Genomic DNA, 12,765 nt, shown 5'->3' on the forward strand with positions numbered 1-12,765 from the left:
GTTAGCTCTGTACCTGTCTGTCTCCCTGATAGACTTCTACCTGTGCGGTCCTCTGTAAGTCTTGCAGACATTTTTCCCCATTTGCTAAATAAAGAGAGACAAACTTGTCACCTCTGTCAGTCGCTGTGGGAGACTCACAAAGTACTCACAACCAGCCGACCTACAAGGGGTCTGCTCTGTGTGTGTGTGTTGAAATCCATCATACTCCGTTCCCAATGGCAATCTTGACACTTCCTCAGTGAGGCCTGAGGAAGTTTCTCTCATACAGACAAAAACACATACACACACCAACACACACATATTTTCACGCCACTGAGGAGCTAATTAAACACAACGTGCCTGGGTGAGAGCAGGACTGAGAGACGTGCGTGTGTGTGGTTGAATCATGCAGAGTGCTCGGTGGGAGAGAGACAAGCAGGTCAACTCTGACAGCTCTAACACAGTGAACAGAGGAAGAGCAAGTAAAAAGGACGGATAGCGAGAAAGTGTGTGCATGTGTGTGTACGTTGAGTGTGAGAGAGAGACAGACAGAAATATATATATATATCATGCATATGCATCTTATCATGTGAGCTATGCATATTTACAGCTGCATTGCAAGTTAGTGTGGGGTGAAACACAGGACAACCATCTAATGAACCATTTGAAGTTCCAGTAAAGTTACAACATACAGCAGCACAAACTGAATGTCCAGGGCACATACGTTTATATTATCATTCCCATGGCTGCTGTGCTAGTTAAAGCAAAGGTTACACAGAGTACAACCGCCTTGCCAATAGCCCCAGGCAGGGTTTTTATGAAGAAAGCCGCCCTTCTTATTATCCTACTGTTATTGTATAACATGTCCACACTAAGTCAGTTAAATGTGAAAATCAAGCTTTTTCTCTTCATCTACATGAAGCTGTTTTTCCACACCCAGAGGCATTCTAAAATGCTCTTCTGAGTAAATACATCTGAAACTACCATCTTGCATTTTAATGAGAACAGGAGAAAACTGATCTTTTGGAAATCAATGACACAAGCATGCTCAGACACGATCAGCTGCTGTGTGGCAGTACATGTTAAGAGGTCAACTTTTTATAGCCTATAACAATCAAACAAATCTGTAGTGTGTACACAGGCCACAGTAACAGTGTTTTCAGATTTAGTAAAGTACTGTAAATGTAGACTCAGAATAGGTTACTGCGTAACATCTAGCCACAATGAAAAGCTCTTCAACTGTGTCATCTTCCCGACCAAGTAATCAATTAATTACACTAGCCATCTGACTCGACTCTTGATCCAACAGGACTGCTTTGCTGGAACCAACCATTGTATAATATCCACCAAATAAGTAATTGTTGTGGTAGTTACAAAAATGGCCATTTCTTTAAAATAAAAAATAAAATAAAAAATAAAAAATAAAAAAGAAAAAAAAAATATGACAAAAACCTGGAGGAGAATTTTGGATTTGCCCCACCACACTGTATCATGAAGAGTGAATTCAGTTTTAGCTATAGTGCAGCTGTGTAAGAGGATACAGTCTGGAAGCTACGGCAAAATAATTAAAGAGGAATCCCACCCTGAAATGGAATTCACAAATGGAATTTGTTTGTTCTCTGACAAAAAGTTCAGACTGTGTGTGAACATGGGCAACTACATTCCAGAGAAACTAATTAGCCAGTGGTCCGACAGACTGAGTGGAGCCATGAGTAAGTCCAAATCTCAGTATAGTCAGTCCGTAGGACTTACTACGTTGTAGGATAATAGACGCATCACTCTCAGGCAGAATAGTAAGCGTATATGTGTTATTACCGTGTTATAGTACAGTACAATTAAAAAGAGCGTGACTCTTTAATTAACAAAATGAAGGGTCGCATAGATCGTTACTTTCTACAAAAGAGCACACACTCCAAACCTATAAACATATAAATATAACATCTGGCTAGGATAATGTAATAACATATTACTGAGGGAGATACCATGTCTATGTGAATGAGTGTAAGTGGGCGTGCGTGAGTGTGTTACCTGTGTTGACAGCAGTATAGCAGTGTGTGTGTGTGTTGTCCTGTATTAGTGGAAGTAGCAGTAGAAATGCCTTGGCTCTTGTGACTGTGGATGGACTCTCAAGACAGGACAGCACCTTCAACACCAAATCCTACAAGACCCAAACACACGAATGAATAAAGTGAAACTGACTCTGTGCAATCCTAGATACTATGCTTTGATTCAAATACAAGCCAGCCATATGGAACAGACTTTTAACACTGCAAAGCAACACCTAAATGTTTACATGGTTACATCCCAACTAAGTAGGTTGATTCAGAGTAGAACGAGAAGAGATGTTTGCACACTGTACACAGTGCTTTGTTCTCAGTTTATCGTGTCAAAATATATCCCTGCAATGTATCCAAATAATGTATGCAAAGAAATACGAAAATATTCTGTGCCACATTTTCCCTAAGGTAATCTGAAAATGTGTCGACTAAGAGGCTAAAATTTTAATCAGCTCAGACTCACATTATAATACAACATGTGCACGCACACAACACACACGCACAAAAACAAACTTGTCTGCCTACAGCTACTTTAGACATCCATTCACTCAGCATAAACTCAGCGGCAGTAGCTGGTCGGAAAAATTTGTGACTGGCCAACATTCATTACCATTATCATTATCACCAACACCATACGCTTCTGACTGTGTCTGTGTGAGCGTGTGAGCTAATGCGATAGATTGTGCACGCATGTGTGTCTATGGGGCGACACACCAAGTTAATTAATTTCAAAACCCAGTAGTGTGTGCCTAGCTGATAAGTCCCTCCCCACTACCCACAATGCTCTGCTGAAGTAGAAGGCTATGGCGCATTCATTCAGCCAATTAGCCTAGATACTGACACACTCTACAAATTAGCGTATGTGCATGCTTGCACACACACACACACACACGCACACACACAAACAGACTTCTGTGTAAACAAACTCTTGGACTGTCTTTCTTTGTGCCAGGGGAGAGAAAAGGGGGGGTGAATGCATATCAGTGCATAATTAGAGCAGAGTTGAAGTACTAAGTTTGTATGCTGGTGTTAAATTGGATGCTCAATGCAAATAAATTCAGTTCAGAGTCAATTACCAATGCAAGTTAAAAACCTTCAAATCAATTTTAGCCCTTCTGCCTCACCAAGATTAGCACTTTGTATACACACTAGATGGGCTGTCTTGTGAAAAATTAAATAGGAAATACATCAAAATCAGTTCGCTTACAGTTCAGCATTAGTTCATGAACTATAAGTGAGAGAGAGACAGAGACAGAGAGAGTAAATATTTAGAGAATTTGAGGCTAGCTTCATTTGTTTCTCATGTTTTCAACAATGTGGTCGTTTGTGTGTGGGTTGTCTTTTGCCAGTTGATGTGTACTGTAATCCGTGTGTATTTGCATTTGAAATATTGCAATATATTCTTACATTCTTATGCAGGTGTGCACAAGAGTATACACGTACCTTGCTCTGTGTGACGCGGTGTGTTTGGATGCTTGAGGTGAGTAGGGCAGCAGCCATAGCAGTGAGTAGATGCTGCTGGACCCTGGCACCTGCTCCACCCACGCCCTCCAAGATGGCCGCAGGGCCACAGGTGTCAATCACTGCCAAGAAGACTGCTGGGACCACCTGGGTTATCCTTGAAAGAGCCTGAGACATAGAGACAGACAGTTGAACACACATGTAGATAAAACATGTCATTCATGAATTGCATTCCCATTCCGGTGTAATGTCATGTTGAACTTGACGTCCCTAATGTTAAGGCTAATAACCAAAATGCATTTTTAATTAAAAAATCAATCTGATTCACTGTCTGACGATATTAAAATGCTGCATGAGGACCAAGTTAACAGACGTGCATCACATTTGATGGGTGTAGCTAAAAAAAGAAAAAAGATTTAGCATCTTTGCCTGCGTTTACCTTGAGTTTCCAATAAGTATGTATCATTTAAAAAAAAATGTTTTAAATATTTATTTCAATTTGTAGCAACAGCTTGCCTTTTACTTGAGTTAACCATCCTGTTTTGTGTGTTTGATGTCTTTTTGTGTTTGTGGGTTCCAAACAAACTGTATATGAAGTGGACGTAGTCATCGTGACATCACCCATTTGTTTGTGGACTGCCGTTTTAAATTTCGCCATCGCCATCTTGGATTACAGCCGTCGCCATGTTGGTTTTTTTTGCAACCAATGAACGGAAGTTACCACATTTTGAATGCGGAGGAGTGACGTAGAGATGTACACGTCGCTGTTAACGGCAGAGATCTGTCAAACACAGTAGCCCCCCCTAAAGCCCCCCCTGCTTTATGATCCATTTGTCTCTAAATGGGACCATTATTTACTAAATGATCATGCTGTATTGAAGAAGACTTAAAACTAGAGATTGAGACCATAAACTCTTTTAGTATGTATGTATCTATGTCAGTGTTCAGTATGTTTTCAAGCATGTGAACTTACAGAGATGGCAGTGACTCTCACAGCCTCCACAGTGGAGTGTGTGAACAGGTACCACAGGGCGGACCCTATCTCTGTGGTAACCAGGTGGTGGGAGGGGCCAGAGACAGCGGTGGAAATGTTCTCTATGGCTTTAGCTGCCATGTGATGAACTATGGCATCATCCTGTAAAACAGACACACACCAAGACTTTTGTATCATATAAATCCATTTGGGAACAACAACCAACCAGGACATTTTAACAAGTATGTTACATGTACTAATATATGTAAAGATGAACTTTCATACTTGTGTGTGCATGTGCACATGCATGCTACAGTAATAGCAGAGCAGCAGCGAGTGGTTTGTGTCTAAAAAAGGATTTGTTTTCTTCCTTTTCATTGTTAAGTTACAAACTCAAAACTCGATTACTGAAAAATGTCATACACCAAAAGGCAGAAATGAACAAAGAACTAACACAATCACAAACTGACAATTAGATTAGCTCTCAACATCACCTCAATACAAAAACAAGAGAGAGGTTGCCTGTGTGTGTGTGTGTGTGTGTGCGTGCGTATGTGTATACTGTATGTGCCCACACACCTTATCCTGAGGAGAGAATAGTTGTTTGTGTTCAACAATGGGGCCAGGCTAATGAAATCTCTGTGGCTGAGGAAATTAGTTTTTCCAGGAAAGTCATTGTGGAGAAAGACAGGAAGTAGAACAGAAGTGATTGCTTCTGTCAGGTTATTATTGTGTTTCACTGTGTTACATCACTTAGACGCCACTCTCCCTAGATATGACATACAATAGAGTCTATTCATAGAACCTAGTTAATGATATTTTGTGGCAAAGGTTGATAATAACAGCTGAAACATGAATTTAATCACGGCAATTTATCGTGGCAATTCTGAAAAGTGGTGCAGGTGAGAGTTGACGATGTTCCACACATAACTGCACTGACTGTCCACACATGTAGTGTATATGCAATGCACAACATTTAAGAAATTAGAGACTTATGACAATTATAGTAATACTGTATTTTTTAATATGAAACTTTGAGTCTGTTCAAAGTTTCTTATCACACAAGTGCAGCTGTTGTCAGCTTGAATTCATGTCATCTACAATGGACCTAAATGGTGACAAATCTTTGCACAATCCATTTCTCTGCTGTCCATCTGTGTGCTCAGTGTGTTTCAAACAGCCATAGCTTCGGCATAATATGGTTAAATAAACTACTTATGTTTCATATTCTCCACCTCCTCAAAAGCTCCAACACTCAGTACATGGACGGGCAGCAGATGTAGATTGTGTGGATTAGGAATGCAGGAATTGGTTTAAAAACTGTGACTAGAAATTTAAATACACTTCAATGAAATGTGTCACCTTATTTATCTATCATATTAGACATCAATTCAAACTGCTGTGAGTCAGAAAGAGCAGATTGTCAATGCAGGTGATACTGTAAACTCTGCGTTTTTATCACTTACACCACATTTTAAATGGAGAAAAGATTTACCTCCACCCCATCTGCACTGCACTGATTAAGTTAAGTGAACATCTGCACTGTGCAATAACAGCAGAGTAGTGGCCCTACTGCCCTGCAGAAACCTTGTGTCCTGAAACAAAGATAACCTTTCTGAAAAATCTTGATTCTCTTATGGAGGCAAGGATGAACCTCTGACATAACAATGCACCGGCTGTGATTCACAGTTATTTAACATTTTATAGAAATTAAAACACAGCCTATTCACACACATGGGGACTCTAATCATAGCTGGGAGCTAAAATAATCTAGTACCCATCAATCCAATATAGGACATGACATTGTGTATTCAACAAGGGACTACGCAGCATGACAACATAATGAATCCTCCGGCACCCCTGCGGGAACCGGTAGAATGGTCTGTTCCAGCATTCCCTAGGCTGTGCGGGCCAGCTCACTAATTAGCCCACGGGGGAGCACCCACTGTCTGTGTGTTTAATAGACTGTAGCCCTGCCAGGGACTACACAGAAAGAGACAGGGGGGGGGGGGGGGGGGGAGAGAGAGAGAGAGAGAGAAAGAGAGAGAGAGAGATCCTTACATGTGGTGAGAAACAAGTAGCTCATGCAAGAAACTCCATCATTATGATGCAGAGGAAGAAATGCAGGAGACGGAGGAAAGAGCAAGTTACTCTCATTATAATTTCTCCCAGCATGAGGAACAAGTTCATCCGAGAAACACTCATTATATTAGACTCCGTGTCCTACTTCAACCTCACATAGTCAGAGAGCCAAAGTTAAAGAAATTAGAGTAAAAATGTTGCAACGGCTTCCCTTAGAACTTGGCTACAAGGTCATTTTAGATTTTATTTTTCCTCACACACAAGACTTTGCCAAGTCTCAAGGTACACGATGAGAGATCTGTAATTTTACAGGACACGATTTGAATAATAAAATCACACTACTTTTTTCTCACAATATCAAAATGTCTTAAAAGCTGCGAGCGAGTATACAACCAAACAGACCAAATTTAAACACGGCCTCCATACAATAGTTGTCAAGACATTTCACTAATAATCAAGAATGTCAACTTTTAACATTTAGTGGGAGAGGAAAAGTCAGGAGATGAACAAAGCCATCAAATATGATATGATAGGCCTTATTTTATTTATAGTTTTCTGAGATAGTAATGTTCACAATCAAATCCCAACCTGCTTGAATCATTTTACAGATAGCTGGAGTGACGACACCGCTCCTTGTCTTCACATGACAACACTCACTCTCTGAAGCTCTCACCGTGCTCTCATACTGCTCGAAATGTCCCTCGAGTGTGAGGGGCGGAGTAAATCAGATACAAGGTGTTTGAAGAATTAATAAATATATAAATAATAGTAAATACATGTCTAACAATACATTACGTTACACAAACAGTAACTGTAGAAAAATGACTTGATGGTTATTGAAGTGTTAGGACATCCCGTTATTCAGCAGCAGAAAACATTTGGATAATTCATACATTAGTTATCTCATAGATCAGAAGTGTTTCTCTGATTCAACTGCTTCTACTACTCTGCATCTCGTCATTGATGTTTGGTATAGATTCTATAGAATCTGTAGGAACTAACATTTGGTAGATTCAGAGCATGATGTTCAGCCTTCTAAAGGTATCATGGGGCAGATGTAATTAAATGGCATACACACCAACTTCAAACATCCAGCCATGATTATTGAGTATGTACTTTTTAATCCTAATTTAAGAGTAAAGATGGATATAGTACTATTGCAAAACATACATTCTTTAATTAATGGTATCCTGGATTTGAATTTGGCAATTGATAAAAAACATTTATTTGATGTTACTGGTGCATCCGGTTTAAACAGGATTTCCATCTTTTTTGTCAAGTTTCAACAGGACTAACTGGCTTCCTGGCAACTTGATTGAATTAAAAAAATCTCCCTTTTTTTGTGGCTCAGGGCTGTCAGATAAGATTTACGCACTTTGATCCTCTGGCTAAAAAAATGTTGGAAAAACCTCTGTTCCAGATGAAAAGAGTTAAAAGGCTAGGCAGATATGGAACAATAAAATCCTGTCTTCAAGTGTCGATCAGTAGATTAGTTTTATATCCAAACATGTTTGCACCTGGCCTCTGAGCCTCAAGTAGAAAGAGAGCACATCACAAAAAACGACATCACATGACTTGACGCAGGATCTGTGTGTCTGCCCGTGTGTGCGTGTTCACATGTCTGATGTGGTTTCCTCTGTAATTAAAGTCCTTCAGAAGCCAGTGCACCTGGTTTTGAATGAGCCCCTATGGCAAAGACACAGACACCATCTATCAGCCTCACAGAGAACATCTAACACCTCTAATAGGCACACTCAAAGAGAGAGACGGACTGTCTGATTAACAGGCTAACAGACAGGCGGCGGGGTATGGAGGAAGAGGAAGGGACATGTGGACAAAACAGCAGAAAAGAGCAACAAGTGCAAATAGACAAATGGGAAAGAAGACAGACCAGCAGACACACAGACGATCACATGTAAAATAACGCGGGAAACCAGACAAGGAGACAGACAGATAAAGAAACAGAAATACAGGCAGGTAAATAGAGACAAAAAGCAGTATGGGAAAACAACCTTCCATAGGAAAAGGACAGGCTAATATGAAAGGAAGGACAAGTGGACAGACAGGTTCATAAACATGTTAGTAGTTATCATCTTTCCCTCTTTTCTCTGTGCGTAATAGACGATGCAAACCAATACAACACAGTAACCTTGCGTGTGTGTGTGTTTGTGCGTGCATGCACATGGAGTGGTCATCTTATGTTAGAGACACAAGGGTAGGACCCATGACTGTCTTAGTGATACCCCCTCTGTTCTCTTCTCCTTTGTGGAAGATATGGATAAATCATTAATAGGCTCACCGCTGCCGTGTGTGTGTGTGTGTGTGTGTGTGTGTGTAAGGGGGATTTCTGCCTTCTGCCCCCTGGCTTCTATCACTGTAATACTGTTCACACATTATTTCTGTGGCACACAGGCACACACACACACTTTCCATCATAGGCAGCAGAAGCATCATCTTGTTCAGACTCATAAATAATTTCCTGCAGCTCAAGTCTGGCCTGAAAACCTGCCTTTCACTCCATGCCATTCACTCTCCCTCTCCAAGTACAACTCTCCCTCTCTCTCTCTGACTCCCTGCCATCTCCTCTCCTTCTCCCAATGCACTGATGCTTCTCTCTCTCTCTCTCTCTCTCTCTCTCTCTCTCTCTCTCTCTCTCTTCCTCTCTGTCATTCCCTGCCATCCCCCAGTCCACTGGTAAAACCACCATGCTCGCATTGGCTCTGTGCGCCCCCCCCAGTCGACCCCTTCTTCTACTACAACAATCTCTATCCCTCTCTCCAGTGCTTTACTTGTAAATCAGGAGAATTCTCAACAGCAGCAGAGGGGGCTGGGGTGATCCATGGGGTCAGAAACCGCTTCAAAAATCACACTGCCTGGAGCGCATTAGACAGGGTATTGGCGCTGTTTCTCAAAGCTGTCATGCAATAAACAGTGTGTGGCACTGGATTTACATTTAGCACATCGGTAGACAATCTCCTTCTCCAGACAAACACTACATGGGAAATGCATCAGTAAACATTGGAGACACCACTTCAGTAATAAACCAAAAATAACAAGTATACAGGCTGGTCACATATCAAATCAGACAATAAACAAAAGGTCTTCAGTGATCGGGCAAGAGTAGTTAAAACATCAAATGTGTTATTTATGCTTTTGTGCTATTTAAGAGAAAATGAATTCTGCATTGTAATACAGTAAGGCCACAGCAAACTGCTACCAACTTTGCATGCCCTACACAGTGTAACAGTGCACACAAATATTTAGTTTTCAACCAAAGGTCAAGTAAAAGCAATACATAAAATCAATATTTCTGAATCTTAAATGGCCCATCCAATATTTGACTTATCTTTGTAGCTCAAATATCTTAGGAAAGCTGCAATAATCAATATTGTTTCATAAAAAAATCAATCAAATGTGGAAGGTGTTGCATGTTGTGATGGAGTCGCAGATAATCACCACCAAACTCTCCAGGCTACATCCACACTATACGTCGACAGGACGTCGGAGTTTTGGAACCCCTAAAGCAGAGACGTTCGAAAACGCTGCTGACGCCGTTGGGTTGCATTTTAGTGTGGACGGACATAGCATTCACAACGAGTCCTTCCCTGATTCCTCACGCCACCGGAAGACAACAAACAACATCAACCTTTTATTACCGAGCAACTACCAGTGGTTCATTTAACATGGACAACACATTACAGACTTGCTGACTTTGGTGTCTATGCTAGCAGCTTTAGTGCAGTTAAATTCTGCATTTTAATATGCTACAACTGCCCTCATGCGCAGGAGGCGAGCTATTATCCAAGCAATTTGCGAGCAGCATGTCCGGCAGCATCATCAGCCCTACGGAGCGACGGGAGCGAAGGCTTTGAGGAGGGTGATGGAGGACTTTTATTTTTCTTATCTATGCTTATTTTGTTCTGCATAACTATTGTAAAGTTCACAAAGAAACTGTAAACTAACTAAAGCATAAACGCTGCTCTCCAGTATGACAGCCACTCAAGAGCAAGACCTAAAGGCAGCCTAATACAATGTGTCTGTTAGAATAAGTGTGTGAGAATTACATAGGAACAAGACCTTCTATTATAGGTACTACAGTAATACTTGGTTGTATTTTCTGTAATTAAGCAACCAACCAACGTTTCAGGTGTGTTAGTGTAGACAGAGATTATTTCCAAATTACACGCTTGTGTGTACAGAGTTGTTTTAAAACGCAAACGTATTAGTGTAGATGTTGCTCAGCTACTCTACATAAAACTGTATTGTTTTTTCAGCCCGCAACTCCTCTCATCAAACTCATTTTGATCAGCAGCAAGCAGCTGCTTTCAGCAAATAAACAAACAACTCAAAAAAGAACTGTATGCTGCAGTAACTTCCCAGCACCGAATGGCAGACAAAGTTAGTAACTAGCTGGTGAACATAGGAGAGCATCTAGCAGCTATTTCCCCTCAGCAATAGGTTGAGACCAAAACAGAGCTAAAACATGCATTCACATGCTTTCCTTCCAAGCCTAATCCATTCCAAGCAGAGTGCATTAGTTGGCCTTTGGGAGGCTCATCACAGAGTGATGGTTGATGAGTGAGTGACCACTCAAAGTAGTTGGCAAGCTAAACACTAACATGCTAGCTAGCAGGGAACATTCCACAATAACCTGCCAAGTCGCAGGGCGCTAACTGGACGTTAAGTTACAGTAACACAGTTTATTATACAAGAGACTATTTGTATCATCGACTCCTGTCTCACAGTTTCTGCAAACCACACCATTTGTTTCTGGGAGGAAATCCAATGATAGCAGTGATGCCTTTGCAATGCAATTACTTGAATTGTCTGTAATAAATGCTGGTGAGGCTGAGCCCTGAGATTGACTTAGACATGGAGTTTCCCGTATTCCTAAAATATTCCACAAACATATGGCATTTCAGCATGAGGAATGATGGTCATATATCTCAACAGCGCAAATATAGGTCTCTGGAAGTATAGTGTGATCACCTTGTTAACTCCAGGAAATGTAATGCCCACGAGACAAAGTTAGACTATTTAGACGGCTCTGTAATATAATAGCAAATATACTTGTGCAGCCACGGGGAAAACAGCCATTCAGGGAGAGGGAGGAAGAGAGACAGGCTGGAGAGAGGGAGGGGAGAGGATGGTGAGAGGGAGAGATGGAAAGAGAGGAAGGCAGGTTGGGTCTGGGGATGAGTGTCTGGTCCCTAAGGCTGTACGTGTGTGTGTGTGTGTGTGTGTGTGTGTGTGTGTGCACGTTTTTCCGTCAGCCTACTCTCACAGCTCAATAATGATAAATAAGTCAACCTCCTTTCCCCTTCCTTCAACCCCTCCCTCTACTCCTGTCACACACACCCCTCCTCTGTTCCCCCCCCCGCCCCAATACACTCCCAGTGGTAATGAAGCAACAGTAGGTACTAGCTGACAACTGTGCAGGCCAGAGTTTCATCTATATTCATTCTGATATAGTGGGCTACCACAGTAAGACCCCTCCTACCTCTGAGAGAAAAACAACATCCATCCATCCATCCCCTTCTCTCCCTCTACCTGTACCCTGTATCAAGCATGGTGTGATGTGGAAGCACTCAGCTGTACACAATTTGATACAAAAGGAAGTAAACCAAAACTTAAACGTGTATGTTAAAACCTCACAGTTCTTGTAGGTGCAATGAATTAAGGAGGAAACACAGTCACATAAAGAAGCACGAGGTCCCAACCAAAATAAGACCAGGCCAATCTCAAACATTGATACATTACCTGAATGCTTCAAACATATTTTAGGAAACAGCTTCATCACTGGAGACATCTGTGATATTTTGTTATACTATTATACCAACCAAAGTCATAATTTGTCTTTTTTTAATGACAAAACATGAGAGGGGAGGCATAATTAAATAGAAGTAGAGAGCAGAAAAATATAAGAAAGAAAGCCATCTGTATTTCTGCTCCATCTACTGGATGTGCGTGTCTGGAGGGTCCTAATTGCTGCTGAGGTCAGGCTGCTGAGCAGTAAAGGGTTGTGTTTGATGCAGGTAAGTGTGTGTGCGTGCATGTGTGTGTGACTGCTCTGCATGCCCTTGACTTGCAGCTGGCAAACAACGCTTTAGGCCCCCACAGCTGCCTCATCATTACTGTTCACAGGGTTCCCCTGCCACACACTCGCGCGCACGCACACACACACACACACACACACACACACACACACACACA

At 41.4% G+C, this 12,765-nt stretch overlaps 1 protein-coding gene across 1 annotated transcript in view; it reads right to left on the reverse strand.

The window, feature by feature from the left end:
- ulk4 (unc-51 like kinase 4) overlaps positions 1-12,765 on the reverse strand; it is a 66,039-nt gene that overhangs the window by 34,458 nt on the left and 18,816 nt on the right. Inside the window, 4 exon segments of the mRNA XM_031873804.1 lie at positions 2,008-2,039; positions 2,042-2,137; positions 3,480-3,665; positions 4,471-4,632. Of these exon segments, the coding sequence (XP_031729664.1) occupies positions 2,008-2,039; positions 2,042-2,137; positions 3,480-3,665; positions 4,471-4,632 (476 nt within the window).

Source organism: Anarrhichthys ocellatus, unplaced genomic scaffold (assembly GCF_004355925.1).
Source record: "Anarrhichthys ocellatus isolate YVR2014 unplaced genomic scaffold, GSC_Weel_1.0 scaffold74, whole genome shotgun sequence".
In the NCBI taxonomy this organism is placed as follows: Eukaryota; Metazoa; Chordata; class Actinopteri; order Perciformes; family Anarhichadidae; genus Anarrhichthys; species Anarrhichthys ocellatus.